Genomic DNA, 21,358 nt, shown 5'->3' on the forward strand with positions numbered 1-21,358 from the left:
CGGATTTACATTTAGAAATATTCCATTCAAATCCAAACTAGTTTGCTATTAATTTAAATAAGCTCAGATTGGATTGGACTTAGCCTTAAAGTAAAATTGGGATTCAACCAAATAAGCCCATCTCCTTATATAAAATTTTCATTTTTAAATTATATTATATAAATTATGTATATATAAGAAGAAATTACATTAAAAATCAGATTTTAATTTTTATCTACAATTATAAAAATCATTTCTATGTATTTTATCATTATATGATTTTAAATCTTAAAATATCAAAGTATCATGAGTAATTGAAAATTTGATCGTTTTTGTCAAATTTTCAGTTACTCAATTGCAAGAAAAAAAACAGTTTTAAAAAAACCCACCAGATTTGACATTTAAATAAATTTGTTTAAGAGCATGAGACATTTATAAATAATTTGTTAATCCTGACTATTGTGTAATTTATCCTATATATATATAAACCGAAACAGAACCAGGTTCATCCGTCCTATTCATTATATATCTTAAACCCGACAAAAAAGAAGGGCTTAAGTAGATTTATGTTGAGTGTAATACCATTCTCTCTTGTCCACACCCAACCTATTTACTGCAAGTCTAGATCAGCACCCGACCTATTTGATGCGAGTCTAGATAAGTATCCAAACCCATGAGAAAGTCTAATGCTTTTCGGGTATATACTCATTTATACATAAAAGTAATGATATCTTTTTTTTTATTATTATGACATGTGAGTTCTAATTCTGCAATAAATAGATTTGTTCATCCAGTAGGCATTTCAGGTCATACAATCAGAAGGAGAACCATTACGAAAATGCCCGTCATTAGAAAAATCACGAGCCAAGTGAAGCATTTGGTCTTGGAAGTTTTTGAGTATATCTCCATGGCCGAAGATTGGCTCAACCTGTTCTAGACAACCTCTGCTCGACAGCCTTCTCCGTCGAATAAAGTATCTGCACTAAAACATAATTATCAGACTCCATTGATGAAAGTACAAGCATACTAACAAAATATCTATCCATTTCGGCTTTGCTGCCTATTAAGAGAATAGGTACCGAAAAAGGTGTCAAATCCGTGATAGATTCTGAGTATATGAAAGTTCTGAAAGAAATTATATGTTTAGGGACGGAATTTCTATCCGTAATTCTAATTTTTCTTTTCATTTTTCCCTGGAGTCGAGGGGTCGACGGACCCTCCGTGACGACCCCTTTGTCCAGATATAGGCCAGCTGATAGACAGTTACCTATTTTATGGATGAGCATACAGGCAGACATAATTTGTGCATAGAAGCCCCATGAACTGACTAAACAGCCAAAGGCTAACACACTGTTATGATTCTCAATAAAGGGCGGCCCGGTGCACTACGCGTCCCTGCTAAGCGAGGGTCCGGGAAGGGTCCTACCACAAGGGTGTATTGGGGGCAAGTGTTCCCCTACCAATTTTTTTTTAGCAAGAGGCCGCTCCTAAGACTCGAACCCATGACCTCCCGTTCACACGACAACAACGTTTACCGTTGTGCCAAGGCTCGCATCAGACAGCATCAAGCTAGGACTCCTTCCTCTCTGGTATCAAGCTTGCCAAGAGTCTGGGTGTCAAGAGGCTCTCGGTGGAGTCTGATAATAAGGAGGCCATTGATATGATCTCCGATAATCATGCTATTTGTTTTAATAGCCAAAACCTCATTAAAGCCATTAGGAGGCTTGTCTCCGTCTTTGAGTCTGTTGATTTCAGACATATCTACAGAGAGCAAAACCGTATTGCTGACCGCCTGGCTGCTGCTGGTCATGAGAGGATGCTGGGAGTTACCATTCTGTCTAGTCCTCCTTCTTTTCTTTCTTCCCTTCTTCTTGAAGATAGGGTCGGGGTCAGCTTTCCTAGGCTGATTCCAGGTTAAGTTGTGCTTGTTTTGTTCTTTCTTTGTTTACCAAAAAAAAAACAAAAATCCTCAAGCATCAGACAGCATCCTCTACTAAAGAATATGAACATTTAAATTCTTGGAAGATAATGATTGTTGCAGTTCCTTAAATAATTGTAGAAATGATTGCCCGTTCGTTACAAACAATAGTATATACCATGCACAAGAAGTAAACACGATCTTTTAGAAATTTCACTAAATTTTCATATTGATCCAGTTTCAGTACTCCCAAGGTTATATAAATATATATATATATATATATATATATATATATATATATATATATATATATAGAATTCCTGAATCAGCACCACAAAAGGATGAATTTCAGCTGAAATCAAAGAAGTAACTATCTACGAAGCTAATTATTACATCTATAGATCCTCCACCGGCCGCCGGAACCACCCCTACCATGGATGGTTCCTCCCCCGGCCGTTGGAACTACCCCTTATGTGGATGGTTTCGTCTCCCATGTTTCCAACAAATTAAGGTTCGTAGTGGTTAATTGACATATTAAGTTTGTATTTAGTTACAAAATACAACTTGATTGATTAATATATGATAGACGATAAATTTCTCTAAGTTTGTTCAAAACGAGTCAATCTTACTTTTGCAGTCTAAATCTAGCTTAGTTTTGAGAAGTTTTATATTGATACGTAAAAACTGGTTCTGGACCACTCAAATTATAAGACGTATATATATGAAAAAATTTGAGCAAGTTCCATTTAGCAAAAAAGACAAATTTTAGGCACGCCGTGTAAAATTGCCCCCCCAACAGACCAATCCTGTATTCACCAGTGGATGTAAGGACACTTATCTGATATGCTTGAGCTAGCATATTTTGGAATAAAAAACTTAAAACCCTATAGAGTTTCTCTAATTTCTTCGCCAATCTTGAAATTCTACTGAAGGAGCATATTAAAGAATCACTAGTTTTTGACCCGTGCGATGCACGGATTCATCTTAAAATTCAAAAATATAATATAATAATTACAATTAATGATATAAAGATGCTATATAAATTAAATATTATTATTTTATTTTCACATTTACTTTAAATAATCTTTTTTTATAGATAAATATAATAATATAATTAAAAATTAATATATTATATATTTTATTAGTAAAAAAGGAGGAAGTGACAGCTCAGCTCCATCGAGATTTTACGGATTAATTTAAATTCTGTAAAACTCTTAGATGTAGTACAGATGAAATCTATCTTTTTATAGATAAATATAATAATATAATTAAAAATTAATATATATTATATATTTTTATCAGTAAAAAAGGAGGAAGTGACACCTCAGCTCCATCGTTACTGTTTTATATTATATATAGATAGATATGCAGAGAATTAGAGAGATTTTAGGGATTAATTTAAATTCTGTAAAACTCTTAGATGTAGTATAAATAAAATCTATCTTTTTATAGATAAATATAATAATATAATTAAAATTAATATATTATATATTTTATTTTAGGCCTAATGCATACACAGCCCCCTAAAGTTGTCCATTTTGTTCATTTAACCCCCTCACCTCACGGGACAACCCTTTAACCCCTTAAACTCCAAAAAAAACGCTACTTTTAACCCCATATTTTAGACTGCCGAGATATAATGTTGTCCGTGTGTATCCCGCATTACCCAGCCCCCTAAAGTTGTCCATTTTGTTCATTTAACCCCCTCACCTCACGGGACAACCCTTTAACCCCCTAAACTCCAAAAAACGCTACTTTTAACCCCATATTTTAGACTGCCGAGATATAATATTGTCCGTGTGTAACGGGATATTCCCTCACATGCTCGGCGAGCAAGAATGGGTGTGCTCGGCGAGCACCTTGGGGAAATTGATTTCCCCACTTCATCAGGCACTCAGGGCATCGACCAAGCGAATTAGGACTTCTGCTCGGCGAGCAAGAGCATATGTGCTCGGCGAGCAAGAGCTACCTTTCTTGTATGCATTATATTGTGTAATGGCTACCTTTCTTGTTTGCTGCTGTTCTTAGCTTGTGTATGCATTATCTTGTGTAATAGCTACCTTTCTTGTATGCATTATATTGTGTAATGGCTACCTTTTTTTAATATGATGAAATAAACTTGATTTGCTCTTTTCTTTCCTACTTTTTTCTTTTGAAAGTCCTTAATATTGAAAAATTGCTATAAATATCATTTAGTCATCACTTCTCTTCCACTGTATTCTATACTTTATGTCAAATCAGATTTTAACTCTTCCTTTGTATTGCCTTCCACTGTATCTATATACACTGTGGTCATAATTCATACAAAGTTAAAACATTTTTTTCAATTCCAACGTGGATTGAGACCAAAAAAAGCACCAATTAAAAATTAGAAAGACACCAATTAAATCTTCTTTATCTCCAATGCCCGTACTTAAGTTGGAACTAGGAGTTTTTTTGGAGTTTAGGGGGTTAAAGGGTTGTCCCGTGAGGTGAGGGGGTTAAATGAACAAAATGGACAACTTTAGGGGGCTGGGTATGCATTTTTTTTTACCGTTGGAGGCAAGAACAAAATCCTCCCACGCGCCTCCTGTGTTTGAGACACAAACGTTGACTAGGTCAATGCCACGTCGGACGATATGGGGTTAAAAGTAGCGTTTTTTTGGAGTTTAGGGGGTTAAAGAGTTGTCCCGTAAGGTGAGGGGGTTAAATGAACAAAACGGACAACTTTAGGGGGCTGGGTATGCATTAGGCCTTTATTTTATTTTTTAGCAGTAAAAAAGGAGAAAGTGACACATCAGCTCCATCGTTACTGTTTTATATTATATATAGATTTGTGTAATTCTATCTAGGGGTGTTCATGGATCAATCCAATAGTTATTGGATGAAAAAACCAAGATTCAATTCCAACAATAATTTAAAAGTTCACATAAAAAACATGTCCAAAGGATACCATTTGTTTTTAGGTTTCAGATTCTAATTAGGAAAAATAGTTCGGGCTGGTCCATTTTCTAATTATTGGGTTTTTTTTATGGATTGGTTAATTAACCAGTTAAATAATTTATCCATCTATTAAAATTATATTGGTTTGGTTATATAACCAATCCAATAGAGTAAATAAACCAATAAACTAGCTATTTTAGTTTTGGACTGGGTTGGATTCTTGGATTGGGTAAAATGTTGAACACCCTAATTCTACCAACATGTTATGGACTACTGTATTTTCCAACTCTGCCACCTCCAAAAATTTGATATGTATTCTACATACTTTTCATCATGACTAATATTGCAAATCTTCACAGAACTATGCCAAACATAATCCAAGAAATTAAGCAAGCCCCACAGGGCATTAAATACAATCACCTTTTCCGCATTTGCAGGGATTGGCTCATCAAGAGACTACTTTCTTCGAGTTGTTGTGCAAAACCAACCATTTCATCAGTCAAGCCATCTTGAAGCTTTCTGTTACAGGAAAAAAGAAGATTATAAGAACTTTCAGCAATAAAATATATATAACAGGCTAATTTTGTTTACAAACCACAAAAATCACTAAAATATGTTAAAGCCTGGGAAGCACCGACACAGGTACTCATACGGTGCGGAAAACGAATCTTTTAAAAAATATGAGAGACAAATACGGAGGGGACACGCCAAATTTATATATATATTACAAATATCATTCATAAATCATTATAAACCATAAATAACATCCATAATAAGTCATTAATTCATCAAAAAGAAACATTTAATAATTCAAACTATTTAAACTAACAAAAAAGGGGAGCTGCTATATTCTTTTATTTAGATTTTGATTTCTTTTTGTTTTTATTAGGGTTTTTTATATATATCAACCCCTCTTTTTTGTAAAATTATATATAAAAAAAACCTATATTCTACTAAATTAACTCAGAAGCCGTGTCCAAACCCATATTAAAAAAAGATGGGACACTTATTTGGAGTGTCAGGTGCATATCCCCGAGTGTCCCTGGAGTGTCGGAGTGTCCAACACTCGTACCAGTGCTTCCTGGGTTAAAGCATGAGCTCAAACTAGCATCACAGACTATTTATTAAAGGCAGAGATGCAATGGATCCCATCCGTACTGCTCTTTTTATCAAATAAGAAAGCTTGCACCATATATAGGTAGACAGCAAACAACATACTGTAAGTGGTGATGAGGTACTCAACCAGAACAATGTAAAACTTGTAACATATCATATTTATTTGAAAACATCACATGTCCAAGAGCACACCGATTTATAATATTCGTTATTTCAGTTCAGTAATTCATATTGGTTGGATGTGCATATAGTTGAATAGTGCATAACAACCTGTGCTTTTCAATGTGTGCCTTTGCGGCAGTATCCAGTTTGACAGGTGCTGATGAATCAACATGAGTTATCTCATGGATTCTGTCTTCAACATTTGGTACTGCCCTGTTTTGATGAACCAGACAATTCAAAAGAAACAAAGTTACAAACAGAAAAGAAAGGCAAAGGAGGAAAAGGAAAGCAAGAAATATTACGAGATTCACCTACACAAATCTTCTTTTCAAGCCAGGAGAAGAGGGGAACTGAGTTTCTCCATCTGCATCAAGAATTTCTTTCGCAGAATTCAGAGTTTCAGATACCCGAACAATAAGCTGACAATCACAATATAGGGTTAGTAATTATAACTTTGCACAGTAGCAAGTTAATAAATTTTGACAAAGAAAAGATAGAGGCAACATCACAAAACACATGTACGGAAAGCATATGAATAGTAGATGTTCTAATTACACAAGTATAATGCTGAACAACACTCTTCAGGTTAAATTCAGATATTCCAGCATTCTACCAGCATGAATTTCATATAAGCCTGAAAATTGACAAATACAGATTTAAAATTACCAGTCACAAGTAAAACTTCAAGAAAGAATGTCCATAAGCAAGCTATTTACAGATACTAAATAACTGGTTCAATCCTCACTGCTCCAAAGAAGCAGTGCTCAGTATTTTATCAAAAAAGAAAAAAAAAAGACTGGATGGATAGATGACCCAAAACCATATTTGAAATAACAATAATGATCCACACAGTCACTCAACCAATCAAATCAACTTGAATACTGAGATGGACATCATATGCTAGAAAAAGGGATGTCTATTCTATAAAATAATTCTTTCTGAAAAGGAGTAACCAAGTATTATCAGATTTGCATACAAGCTGCTCAACAGTAGCGAAATCAGCCAAGACAACAGGCACCCAAATACGATACCCTGTATAAATGCATTGTTCACATTAATTTTCAAAATTATACTTCCCAAATCACCACATAGTACAGTTGCTGATTCTTGTGTCCCGTGCATAAAGTATGTCCAAAGGAAAAAGATGTCTTGTAAAAATGTCCAAACCCAATAGTCCAATCAATCAACTATAGCAACAACTAAAAAGAAAAAGAAAGAAAAGAACAAAGAAAGAAGCAAGCAACTAATGCTAATGCAAGCACATTCGTGCCAAAAGAACTCATAATTCTGCAATTGCAATATCATTAACTACCTGCTCCGGCCAATAGGAAATTACAATTGAGTTTGTTTATTTGAATTTGCCACTATCGAAATACAACATACAATCCAAAAATGGGAGAGTGATTTTGAATTGGATTCAATTTTACGAATTGTATTACTGTAGTTAGGGCCTATTTTCTCTCCTAAAAATATTGCCTAACGAGGTTGACTTACGGATGATATTCTTGTTAACTTGATGTGGCTAGTGTGAGAGATGACGAGTGAGCTCAGCTTTTCCGGCTTTTATTGGCCGGAATGTGAAGTTTATGACTTTAATGACGTAGAGGAATTATGAGTTTTGTGGCACGAATTGATCTTACGTGATCATAGTGAAGCATTTCAATAAGTTCAATAACTATCTGTGCATTTAACCACTTCTTACAGCTGAAATTATTTGAAAAAACTAATGCAGCTGTCAAGAGAACAAACAGAAAACAGGAATCTGCAGGAAGAAGTGGAAACTTGAAAAGAAACAATTACACAGATTCCCTTTTAAATGGACTTGAATTCTTCTTCGTTAGTCATGGCAATGATAGAAAACATGGAAAACAAGTGGATAACCATGAAAAAATAAAAAGAAACAGTTTATAGCTAGAAAGAAGACAGAATAGTGATATATAGCATAAAACGAACAATGAAGCACTATTTACCTTTGCTACCCCTGGACATCGTTTACCAGAGAATCCAGTTCCAGAACAGACATTTCTACCTCAGAGACTAACAATTTAAGCATGCTATATATATTTTCACCCTGTGGATGAGTCTTATCATGGGAAACAAATGCAGAAACTAGATCCTTAATTTTAATCCAAGACCATCCAGGCTCCTTAACTATCCCTTTTATTCTCATCATCTTTCTTGCATTTGCTGCTTCCTTCCACCTTCCTTTGGCAGCATACATGTTGGCCAGTGTAATGTGAGTTGATGCACAATTCGGGTCTAACTCAAGAATCTTTTCAGCAGCACGTCTTCCGCATTCAACATCACCATGTTCCCTGCATGCTCTGAGAAGAGAAGACCAAACAACATCATCACGTTGAAATGGCATGCTTTTGATCATACTCTCTGCATCATTTAATCGCCCAGCGCGACAAAGGAGATCAATCATGCAGCCATAATGCTCCTTTGAAGGAAATATTTGGTATTCCTTAGTCATTAAATCGAAGTAGTGGAATCCAATATCAACTAGTCCAGCATGGCAGCAAGCAGTAAGAACACCAATAAATGCCACGGGATCAGGTCTCAAACCCATCAGGGGAATCTTCTCGAACAAGTCAATAGCTTCTTGGCTACATCCATTTTCTGCATATCCATTTACCATGGCTGTCAAAGATATGACATCATTAATCTCTGCCTCATCTAAAACTTTTGAAGCTTCCTTGATGCTACCACATTTCGAATACATATTAATTAATGCACTTTGAACCATTTCAGTTTTCTCTAACCCAACAAGAAAGGCATGGGCATGGAGTTGCTTTCCTTGCTCAAGAGTTACCATATTTCCACAAACACTCAGTAAGCTAGAAAGAGTAAACTCATTCAGTCTAGTACCTTCCTTTGCCATCCGTGATAGATACTCAAATGCTTCCTCCCCACGCCCTTCCTGAGAATAACCTGCAATTATTGTGCTCCATGAAACAACATCTCTGCTATTCAATTCTTGGAACAGCAAAGAAGCTGAAGTTACCAGTCCACATTTTGAATACATAGTCATTACGGAATTAGAAACCGGCAAATAACTTATCAGACCTAGACATAACACATACCCATGTAATTGCTCACCCCACTCAATTCGCCCAAGATTGGCACAACTGGAAATGACAGCTGCAAAAGTGAATTCATTAGGACTCACACCTAATTCCTGCATCCTTATAAATGCTCTTAGAGCATTTTCATCTTTGCCCGTTTGAGCATATGTTGCTATGATCATTGTCCACGAAACCACATCCCTTATAGTCATCTTTTCAAACAAATGCAAACCGTACTCTAACTTCCCACATTTGTTATACATGGTTGCAAGAGTGTTAGCCACGAATGAGCTTTCTTCAAGGCTCCTCTTTAATGTTTGACAATGGATCTCTCTCCCATGATTCAAAGAACCCAAGTTAGCACATGCCTTTAGTGCAATAGCAAAGGTATGAGAATCACAAGCCACCTTTGATCTCCACATCTCAGAGAAATACTCCAACCCCAACTTACCATAACCAGCATGAACAAGCCCTGTAATAACAGCAGTCCATGACACTACATTTCTTGTGCTCATCTCATCGAACACCATACAGCCTTGTTTAATTTTACCAACCTTCATGTACATATCCAGAAGGGCACTTCCTACAAAAACCGAGTCAACAAAATCAGTTTTTACCGAATATGCATGCATTGATTCTCCAAAACTCATATTCAAATTGAGCCCGCAAACTTTTAGTGCAAGGCTAAGTACAAAGGGGTCCATTTGGAGACCAGGCTGAACCCACATTTTTGAAAACAATGTTAATGCCTCGGTGGCATTAACATTGGCATATCCGGATATGATTATGGTCCACGAAATTTCGTCTCTGTAATGCATTTTATCAAACATTTGGCGAGCACATTGCAAGCAGCCGGTCTTTACTAGATATTTCAATTTACTGTTAATTTCAAGCATGTCTGTGAGATTAGGGAGTTGGGTTTTTTGCAAGAACTTGTTCGGTGCTGAATATCCAACATGGTCAGTGAATTCAGCAGAAACCGAGGCTGATGCTGTGCATAATCTTCTGATATAAGGTCTTAAAGAGAAAACCATTGTTCTATCAGGAATGCTAACGTAGATTTTCTGACTTACTCCATAAATAGGATTTTCCCTGGGAGAACATAACACAAGAAATGAACAGATCAGTTAGTAGAATAAGGGTAAAAATTGACAAAAATTCCAGAACCACAAACAACCCTCACACAGAGATCAGATATATCTATTTCTTTTATAAAATTATAATAATAAAAGTGACCAGTTTTTTGGACCTAGATCTTTCACATATCTGTAAAAGAGGAAAACAAAATGAAATGGGCTTTTTAAAAGAAAACACAGAAAGCTCAAAATGACGCAAACACATAAATTAACCATAATTGCACAAGTGTAAACCAAAAAGGCAGAAAAATAACTCAAGAAAACAAACAAAAATAAATAAATAAATAACAAAATGACCCAAATTATTAGATGCTCTGTCTGACATAAGTATGAGCTGAAATATCATTAACTTGATCAAACCAATAACCATAATATCAATAATGTACATTAGATCTTACCTTATAACAGAATTATTTATTACTTAAGAAATTTGGACAGTTGTGGACCTAGAAGCTAAGAATCCTAACTCAAGAGTATTCTGAATTGCACAATAGAATAGATAAGATACAGAGCAGCATAAACTGTAGATTTGAGACACATTCATCACTTGAGACAAGAAATCACGCTATTTAGCACTAGAAGTTGATGTAAGTGTGGCTAGAAAGATATCAGAAACTGACTAATATAGGAGCATAGCTGACAACTATGACCAAAACTGTCAAATGTGCAGGAACACATATATAAAACCTAGATCAGAATGGCCAAAAAGAATTATCAAGTTGTAAGGGCATTTCAAATAACCAAAGATTCATCTCGTTTAATCAATGAGCTAATAACATACGTATAAATGAAGCATCAGATTTTGACCTATAACAAACTCGAATAAAACATTATCTTGTATGACAAAAGTAACTTATTAGAGATACCAAGAACTACACATCAAGAGATTTTAGAGATACCAAAAACCTTTCAGAAGCTCAGTAAATGAAAATCATATTAGTGAAGTAAAAAAATATAATGGAATGTGTTAGTTAGGATAATACGATTGTCGAATATACAACCCATATGACAATAGAGTAGCATACAGTAAAAGAGATAGATCAATGTGCGATTTCATGTTCTGACCACCCTCCAGCATTCTGGTCATCCATTGAAAATTGCACATTTTCTGTTAATAAAACAAACTCATCCTCTTTAAATAAGACTTGAAATTGCACCATCTAGTAAACTTTAGGCTTAAGATCGCACTAGTTTGTATGTGAAACCTAAATCCGCTCTTCCATAGGACTAAATTTATGCCTTATCCTTTTTGTTTTGGGTTAAGTTGCAAAAATACCCCTAACGTTTTGGGTCAGGAGCAATTTTACCCTTAACGTCTAAAATGGTGCAATTTTACCCCTAACGTTGGAAGCCAAGAGCAATTTTACCCCTAACGTTGATAAATTGGGTCAATTTCAGACATTATTATAAAACACATATATTTTTGTTCATTATTCTGCGCCAATTGCATAATAATTCGTTCTAAAAAAAGGATTTCATGTTTTTTATAATTTAATAATAGAATTTGAGATTGATATTTATAAATTCGGTGGATTTTTTGATTATTTTTCTAATCCGTACAAAATGACAGTATATTTTTTTATTTTTTTATTTTTTTTCACATCCCAACGAATGTTTGTGATTTGTTACTACTAAAATGACACAGTATTAAGTGTAGATAACGAGATTCATGACCGATAAGACAGTTTGATGAATTATTTCTCAAATTGATCCAATTTATTAACGTTAGGGGTAAAATTGCTCTTGGCTTCCAACGTTAGGGGTAAAATTGCACCATTTTAGACGTTAGGGGTAAAATTGCTCCTGCCCCAAAACGTTAGGGGTATTTTTGCACCTTAACCCTTTTTGTTTTAGTAGGAATTAACTCTAGTTTCTATCAGCAATAAAATACTCCCTTCTCCAACCAAATCTACAATTTACTTTTTCTTTCCCTTATTTATCCTTCAACATAAACAAAGAAAAATCTCCATATCTTTTTTCTGTTTCTCTTGAGCTCAAATAGTGAAGGTGAAACTTTTGGTGTCGTGCTACTCTACTTGTTAGCCCTGGTACGTATCAATCAATCTATTACCAACTCGTTTCTTTAAATTTCTGGAATTTTTAAAATTGGAGTTGATCTTATGATCCAATTTTCACCTTAATTTGGTGTTCTATCCAACACCAATTAGAACCTTTCCTTCAGCTAGTAGATAGGCAAAATGAATAAGCTCATATTTCTTAGTAGCTTGAAGTGCCACGGAAGATTCTTGAAACATACATGTCTTCTCTTTGATGCTTTAAGGTTACAAACAGTTTTTATATGTTCATAACATCATTTTTACTTAATTCTAGTCAAACCCTATGATTCTTAAAACATGCATCTTTTCTCTTTGATGATTTAAGGTTTCAAAACAGTGATTTCTCATCTTTATTCTATATGTAATCCAAGTTGCTTACTCTTTAGTTCACATTTTTTATATGCTCAGATTAGTGTTTATAAGAAACAACAATGTCTCTTCTTATTCTGATCACATGTTCAGTTGCTGCAAAAATTCTGCCTCCTGATGCATCTATGGGTTCTAATTTTCTTTGTTTATATGCTCTAATATGTTTGAATTCTGTGTATTAAGATCATTTGATTGTCATAATCATATGGCCAGTTATCAAAATTATGTCTTGGTGTGAAAGGTTTTTATTGGTTCTTCGTGTTAAAATATTCTGATTTGCCTCTTTCAAGTCCACAATAGAGTAAGGGAAATATACCACAACTGAAGGTTTTAAGATCATGATATATAATAGATTTCTAGTAGAAAAAACATTAATAAGTCATACACTATATGTTGGGTTAGGAAACCAATTACATAGGAATTGTGTAACCAATACGATTTCATCTACATAAAACTCTTCCAAATTGATGGAGAACAAGATTCCTAGTGGCAAGGTGATTCTTATGTTTTGTTTGGGTGGAGGTATATGGAGAGTTATTAAAAGGAGGTAAGAGAAATGTTTTGGTGGGTTTGTACATGAAAATGTTTAACCTTTCTCAACACTCCAAACTGGAGTGTTAAGATTTGAAACAAAATTAACTTCTTATGAAACCTTATTAACCATACAAAATTATATTAGAAAGGATTTTGTTTGCCATATTTATGAATTCACTTCCTTCTCATTGGAGGTGATAGACGGCAGGCAAAATGTGATAGACGGCAGGCAAAATTATAGTCGGAAACAAGAGGCGAATGATTATTCCAGTTCATTGTTTCACTTGTGGCAAGTTGATTCCTATGTTTTGTTTGGGTGGGGGTATATGGAGGCTATTAAAAGAAGGTAAGGGAAATGCTTTGATGGGTTTGTATATGAAAATGACTTTTAACCATTCTTAACACTCCAATTTAGAAAGTTAAAATTTGGAAAGAAATCAACCCCTTATCAGACCTTATAAACCCTTGACCATAAAAACTCATATTCCCAAATGATAAAGTGAATCCTGGATCTAGGGGTGTAAAAGGGGCAGGGATTTCCCGTCCCCATCCCAAAATTTAATGGGGAAAATTTTCTCCCCGTTCCCTGAATCCTTTCCCAATTTCTGTTTTTCTTTTTATTTTTATTTATGATAAAACCTAATTCTTTTTCTCTAAGAAAAACCAAGTAAAGATGAAAAACACAATATGTGGATCAGAATGACATCCAAACTAAATGAATAATAACTAAAAGATGACAAACAAAAGGTGAAAAATCGAGAACTTGAGATAGGAGCAGAATAGGAAACATAAGACATGAACAGATCAGCTATGGAGAACAAGACAAATGGGACAATGGCAGCATTTAATTATTGAATCCTTAGAGGCATAAAGAACATGTGCTTATGAACAATCATAATCGAATCCAAACTGAAATCAGAAAGTAGCAGCATTTAATCAGCGTATCAACAGATAGGTGAATAGGAAACAGAGAAGCATATGAATGTAACGCCATTATAGGAGGAGAAATCAGTCATTAGTTAATATCGATTTTTACCTGTATCTGTGGACGAGAGCGCAAGGTTCAGAAGCAGAGTCGATGGGAGAGAGGAAGCAGACGATAGGGCGGAGCAGATGACCGCGGCAGCATTCAAATCGGCGCCGTCGAGAAAGGTGGCGGGAACAGACAATGGAACCGTGTCAGATAGTCATAGAGAAAGAAATGAGGTTTTACGAGCAGAACAATACATGACATCAGACCAAATTGGATCTCTAGTTGGGTGAGAGACCGCACTATCTCTTCATGAGCCCGTTGACCCTCCCAGCTCATCCAAACCCGATATTCATGGAATGGGCTTGAAAATGTATATTTACATAAATGGATTTTTTTAGAAATATTTATAACTATATCAAGTTATAATTTTAGATTGGACCAAAATAGGTTTAAAGTTTTTGGAGAAATACCAATTTAGATCCAACGTTCAAAATAGCACCAGTGTAGGTTTAACGTTTACAACATATTATCAATTTAGACTTAACATTATATAGCATCAATTTAGGCTTAAATTGATACTTCCCCAAAAACCTTAGACCTATTTTGGTACCTTATCCCTTTAGATTATGTTAAACTAGTAAAATCAGTACTTTTACTATATTTTAAGGATTAAAATTTATAATTAGAAGTCTACAATATATTTTTTAGGGTTTATGATTTATAAATTGAAGTTTAAATTTTTTAAATTATAATGTAAAATCATAATATATAAAAAATAAGGGAAAATTATAAAACTAGGTCAAATGGGAAGCCCATTTACATATTTAACCAATTTACTCAACCTATTACATATCTAGACTGTTTTGTGTGACTTTCCCATAATACCCCCAATCTTTCATCTTCCTCTTCCTCTTCTTCTTCCTCTTCCTTACGGTTTCCTCTTCACCAAAAATGGCTCCTCCTCCTTCCACAAGGATCTAACCTGCAAAATTCGTTGTTGTTTGACGACGTTCTTCAAAACTCCTACTCCGGTGAGAGAAAATGGAAGCGAACGGCGGTAGAAGAAAAACGAGAGGACGATTTTAGGCCGAACGACGGTGAGAGAAGGTGGGTGATTTTAGGACGAATGACGGTGAGAGAATGTGAACGACGGTAGAAGAAGGTGAACAGTGAGAGCAAAGAAGAGGAAGAATGCGAACAGACGGTAGAAGAATGTGAACAGTGAGAGAAAAGACGAGGAAGAAGGCGAACAACAGAGAAAAGGGAAGAAGGATGGCGATTTTAGAGCGAACAGCAACCTCGTTCCGTGAGGCGAAAGATTGGGAAACGCAGAGAAAATGCCCAATTCATTTATGTTCTGATTTTGTTGTTAAATAATGTTAGAATCCGTTGTTGTTTGCCATTTTTTGTTATATACCACTTAGCGAATTTTGTTAAAAACACATTCAGTCTTCGCATATGCTAACTAAAATCATCAACTAAACCAAACATTAGCTTCGCAAGCTTCGCTTATGCTAACTAAAATCATCAACTAAACCAAACATTAGCTTCGCAGACTTCGCATATGCTAACTAAAATCATCAACTAAACCAAACATTAGCTTCGCAGACTTCGCATATACTAACTAAAATCATCAACTAAACCAAACATTAGCTTCGCAGACTTCGCATATGCTAACTAAAATCATCAACTAAACCAAACATTCGCATATGCTAACTAAAATCATCAACTAAACCAAACATTAGCTTCGCAGACTTCGCATATGCTAACTAAAATCATCAACTAAACCAAACATTAGCTTCGCAGACTTCGCATTATGCTAACCTGGGTTCGCATTATGCTAACCTCTGCGAAGTCAGACGGGAGGAAGACATACGCGCGTAAATATTGAGGGTATTATGGGAAAGTCACACAAAATCAGTCTAGATATGTAGTAGGTTGAGTAAATGGGTTAAATATGTAAATGAGCCTCCCATTTGACCCATTTTTATAATTAACCCAAAAAATAATGATAGATTAAGAATTAAGTTTGGTGATATGATTTAGTTGTAATTTTGTATTTAATTATGATATTCATATAATTCACCCATTTAACATTTAGCTCAGTCCAATCTCAACCCGTAAAAGTCCGAATATAAAATGATTTGGGTTTGGAATTTGTCTCGACAGACCCAATCCGATTCGGCCCATCCTTATATAAAAAATGCTATATTTATTTTATTATATTTAACATTTTACTTTGCCCTTTAGTATTATTTCTAATTGTTTATTGTACTTTTCAAATTATTTAGGTTAATACTCAATCTACTAATTCAGTACTGTGTAAACAATTTTTATTTTTATTATTTATTCTAATAATTTATGCTATTTGATCATAATAAATAATTAAAATTTAATGCAACAAGAGCGTCTAATTTATTCTTTTTATACAAATCACATTGTAATTAGTCCCAGTTAACTCATTTTTACCTTTATAAGTACCGTTTTGAAACTTTTTGTGTTTTGACAAATGTTGTGATTGATGTTTGGCGCGAATTTCACGCGTTTATCTCCAAAATTGCTTTGCAGCTTTCACCGGCACAAACCAACATAAATTATGGTCTTCCGTTTTCAGGGGCGGAGCCATGAATTCAGATTTGGGAGGACCAATTTTAATCGTGCGGTTAAAGATAAATTTTTAAAGTCTAGCTCGTTAGGATTGGATAAAAAATTTTTAGCCTCTAACACGTTAAAGCTGCAAAAATCTTATCATTTTTTAGAAATTAGCATTGAACTAATAGAAAATTAAATATATTTACTTTATTTTAGTTAGTAAAGATATAATAAAAATGAATTCAAAAGTGTTATCAAAATAAAGAGTCCATTTAAATTAATTAATAATGGTAACATGTTTTTATAATTAGGGTAATTAATTTATTAGTCTCTATATTTTGATAAAACACACTGTTTAGTCCGTATATTTTCAAAAACACACGGTAAAGTCCCTAACGTTTTTCTCGGTGAACTCTTTAGTCCCTGCCGTTAGACTTTCATGAAGATTCTGTTAGTCAATTTGGATTTGCGTTCTTCTTTTCCTTTATTTTCCTTTCCTTTAAACTCTAATGCATCTGAAATCAACTTTGAGTGTTCTTCTTCTTGATTTTCTTCTTAATCGTTCAAATTCGTAAGCATTTAGTCTGTTCTTTTTCTTGTTCTCCATACAAATAGCTTCTTCTTCTAAATTTGATTTCATCTTCTGAAGTTTGAAGGTAAATATTAAAGGGTAATTTAGTCATTTTCGCAGTCATAAACGGTAAAAAATCTAACAAACAGACGGAATGATTAAACAGTTCACTGAGAAAAAGGTTAGGAACCTTACCATGTGTTTTTGAAAATACAGGGACTAAACAGTGTGTTTTATCAAAATATAGGGACTAATAAATTAATTACCCTTATAATTATTGAAACATAAATTAAAATAAATAAAAACTTGCTAAAAGAAAATGAGATTGGGGGGATTTGAACATAGGACCTCTAAAAAAGAAGCATGCATTCTTAACCATATCATCTACCTTCAAATATTGAAATGAGACCACATAGAGTTAATATATACTAATTTTAGGAGGAGCTACAGGGACTAAATCGATAAGTACTCAAGGGCGGAGCCGGTGGCCAGGGGGCTTCGCCGCCCCCCTTCCCCCCCCCCCTCGAGCCCTGGGCTGGCTCCGCCCCTGCCCGTTCTATCTATGGTATCTCAGGTTTCTCAGCCCATAATTTGATTGTTCTTTGTATGTAATTTTTCCTACTTTTTTATCCAACTGATACATGCATGGCCGCTCGCGCCATTCCTTGTCCCAAATTATCTAATTTCCTCAATTCATTGCATCCTATTCTAGTTCATTGCCGGAAGAAGCTTAACCATTTCATTTACTTGTGTTCTCCTTTGAATTTTCATGTTTGTTTTCTCTATTGGTTGTCTTTTATGACTTGTGTCTTTACATGGTTATGGTGGAGGATATTTTATTAATTGAATGAGGTAAAAATTCCCTTGAACTCCTTAATTTCTCATTAAAAATAAAAGATTCTAACTATTACATTTATATGTTAATTCTAGGTTTGCCGATCAAGTAAACTTAGTGACCAAGAAAATAATGAAACAAGTGTCTTGATCTAAGCCCTTGGATGAGATGAATGGTGGTGATTTGATTGAGGTGTGATTGGATGTGGTGATAAACACAAAGGCTTGATGAAGTCCTTCTAGAATGTGTACTAAGCTGGAGATGACGAAAATGCCCCTGGCTTGTGCGAAAAGACGCATGTGCCCCTGAACCTTTGTCTTGCGTGTAGATAAGTCTTCAAATCTTATTAAATGTACTTTACTCTTCCATTTGTTCGAGAAGGGAAAACCAAAAGCCTCAAGGCTCTCTTCTTCTTCCTCTGTTCGATCTTCTTATTCTGGATGAGAAACCCTAGTTGATCTGTTGAGAAAAACTCATCCATTTTTGTGTTTGTAACTCTAATATCCTCCCTCAAACTAGACTTGATACTGGTTTTTCAAGCCTAGTTTGCTCAAAAGGAACCTTAACTGCGGCGAGTGTTGTGCTTTGGTGAATAAATCGGCGAGTTGCAAGGCGGACGGGATTGGCATGAGACAGATGAGGCCGGCTTGGACTCTTTCACGGACGACGTGACAATCAATGTTTATATGTTTCGTTCTTTCATGGAAAATGGGGTTCTGGGCGATATGCATGGCTGATATGTTATCACAAAAGAGAAGAGAGGCAGTGGCCGGCGGTGAGTGAAGGTCTCGAAGGAGATTCGTGAGCCAATGGAGCTCGCAAGAGGTGGAAGCCATGGCATGGTACTCTACTTCCGACGAGGAGCGTGATACTGTGTTTTGCTTCTTCGATCTCCATGAGATCAAGGCGGATCTGAGGAAAACCGCATACCCAGTCACCGATCTTCGTGTTTCTGTGCAATTTCCCCAGTCAGAATCCATAAAGGCTTGTAGTTGAAGATCGTTGGTGACGGGAAAGAACAAACCTAGGCCAATCGTCCCCTTAAGGTAACGTAACACCCTTTGAGCTCTACTTTGGTCTTCTGTCGTTGGCTGCACAAGGTGTGTGATAATTGGTTTACTATGAAAGAAAGGTCTGGTCTTGTATGCGTAAGATAGCGTAATTTGCCAATAAGTTGTCTGTATAGTGTATTGTCTGGCAACAATGTTTCATTTTGACTGGGCTTGTAGTTTGGTAATGCCGGGGACGAGGCTGGTTTACAGTCGACGAACCCCATCTCTTGTAACAGTTCTAACGTGTATTTCCTTTATGACATGTGGAGACCATGCTTGCTGCGAGAAAACTCGAAGCCAAGGAAGTAATGAATGGTGCCCATATCCTTGATGTTGAAGGTGTCATTTAGATGCCTTTTGACCGCGGAGATGGCATGCATGTCGCTTCCTGCCAGTATAACGTCATCAACATACACCAAGATGGCGGTCGTGTGTCTTGCCTCCATTTTGGTAAATAAGGAAGGGTTGGCTATGGACTGAGTGAAACCCATCCGTTTGATGGTTGCTGTAAGCTTGGCATTCCACTGTCGTCCAGCTTGTCGGAGCTCGTAGAGGGCTTTGTTGAGCTTACAAACTTGCTTGCTGTGTTGTGGTTCAATCCCTGGAGGCAGAGCCATGTAAACATCTTCGCTTAGATCCCCGTGTAGGTAAGCGTTGTCAATATCTAGCTGGTGTATGTACCAATGTTTGTTTATAGCCAGAGTTAGGAGCATCCTAATCATTGTAAACTTTGCAACAGGAGCGAAGGTGGCCGTGAAATCAACTCCCTCTTGCTGAGTATACCCTTTGTCCACGAGCCTGGCCTTGTACCTCGAGATGCTTCCCTCTGCTTTATGTTTGACCTTATAGACCCATCTGCACCCTATGGGTCGTTTTCCCTCGGGTAAGGTGACCAAGTGCCATGTTTGATTTGCTTTTAGGGCTGCTAGCTCGTTTTCCATAGCTTTGGTCTAATTCTGATCTGACTTAGCTTCTTGGTATGTTGCAGGCTCTTTGTGACAGACAAGGTTAAGAGAGAAAATTCTTTTGGTTGGGGAAAGTTTCTCGTATGAGAGGTGCTTTGAAAGGGCATGCGGAGAATTTGTAAGACAAGGCAATGGCGAACCTTGTATTAAAGCTAAGTGATAATCCCTGAGATAAGTTGGTGTCTTTTTGGTTCTCTGTGGCCTTTCACTGGTTGACTGATCATTTGTGAATTATATTTCTATGGGCTCATGATTGTCCGTCTGTATTGCGTCTACATGCTACATGGTATCTGGTATCCCTGTTTGTATTTTTGTGTCTAGGGTCTCATCCTCATCATCTATCATGGTTGCAATGTGCAAAGAGTCTAACTCTTCTTCGCTGCAAAAATTCTCTGCTCCTTGGTTGATTTCCGAAAAAGGAAAGCATTGCTCAAAAAACTTGACATGCCTGGAAAATAAAAATATGTTAGAGCTTAAGTTTAAGAGTCTGAAACCCTTTGTGCCATGTTTGTGTCCCATGAATGCACATCTGATTGCCCTTTCTATAAATTTGCTCTTGTGTCTATCCAGTGATGATGCATAGGCTAAGCACCCGAATACCTTGAGGTCTTCTATGTTACTTTTCTCTCCATACACTCTTTGATAAGGTGTCTGCCCTAGGATTGGTGCCGAAGGCAATCTATTTATGAGATAGACCGCGCGACTGACGGCCTCTGGCCAGAATTCCTTGGGCAAGGAACTTTGAAACATGAGTGCCCTTGTGGTATTCATAATGTCTAGATGTTTTCTTTCTACTCTGCCGTTCTGTTGTGGTGTTTCTGGGCATGATGTTTGATGTATGATTCCATTTGCGACATAGAAATCCTTCATGATGAACTCATGGCCATTGTCCGTTCTAATCACCTTTATATCTTTGTTGAACTGTCGTTTGGCATATATGCAGAACTGTTGTAATGCTGTGCTTGCTTCCCCTTTCGTTTGCATTAATGTTACCCATGTATACATGCTATGGTCATCAAGTATGGTTAGGAAATAACGCTTGTTAGAGTGTGATTCTATAGCTGGACCCCATATGTCTACATGTATTAGGTCAAAGCACTCCTTTGTTA

The 21,358-nt window shown here is 35.9% G+C and overlaps 1 protein-coding gene across 5 annotated transcripts; it reads right to left on the bottom strand.

Annotated features, from left to right (window-relative positions):
- Positions 1 to 848: 848 nt before the first annotated feature.
- On the bottom strand, positions 849 to 14,528 carry LOC136225678 (putative pentatricopeptide repeat-containing protein At3g47840). 5 transcript variants are annotated; one of them, XM_066013784.1, is made up of 8 exons: positions 14,298 to 14,528; positions 8,969 to 10,257; positions 8,068 to 8,719; positions 6,409 to 6,516; positions 6,206 to 6,310; positions 5,240 to 5,338; positions 1,810 to 1,918; positions 849 to 956 (listed from the first exon to the last, which is right to left on the bottom strand). In XM_066013784.1, exons 2-3 carry the CDS (start codon positions 10,197 to 10,199, stop codon positions 8,073 to 8,075), a joined length of 1,878 nt encoding a protein of 625 aa, XP_065869856.1. In that variant the 5' UTR covers positions 10,200 to 10,257; positions 14,298 to 14,528; the 3' UTR covers positions 849 to 956; positions 1,810 to 1,918; positions 5,240 to 5,338; positions 6,206 to 6,310; positions 6,409 to 6,516; positions 8,068 to 8,072. The 5 variants fall into 5 exon arrangements, with proteins under 5 accessions (XP_065869856.1, XP_065869852.1, XP_065869851.1 ...); XM_066013780.1 differs by adding an exon at positions 6,653 to 6,731 and having other exon boundaries at positions 8,068 to 10,257; positions 14,298 to 14,527; XM_066013779.1 differs by having other exon boundaries at positions 8,068 to 10,257; positions 14,298 to 14,526.
- Positions 14,529 to 21,358: the final 6,830 nt, after the last annotated feature.

The sequence above is a fragment of the Euphorbia lathyris genome, chromosome 4, assembly GCF_963576675.1.
Source record: "Euphorbia lathyris chromosome 4, ddEupLath1.1, whole genome shotgun sequence".
In the NCBI taxonomy this organism is placed as follows: domain Eukaryota; kingdom Viridiplantae; phylum Streptophyta; class Magnoliopsida; order Malpighiales; family Euphorbiaceae; genus Euphorbia; species Euphorbia lathyris.

Excerpts from the sequence above, each read along its gene's own strand:
- LOC136225678 (XM_066013780.1), bottom strand. The coding sequence starts at position 10,199 with ATGGTTTTCTCTTTAAGACCTTATATCAGAAGATTATGCACAGCATCA.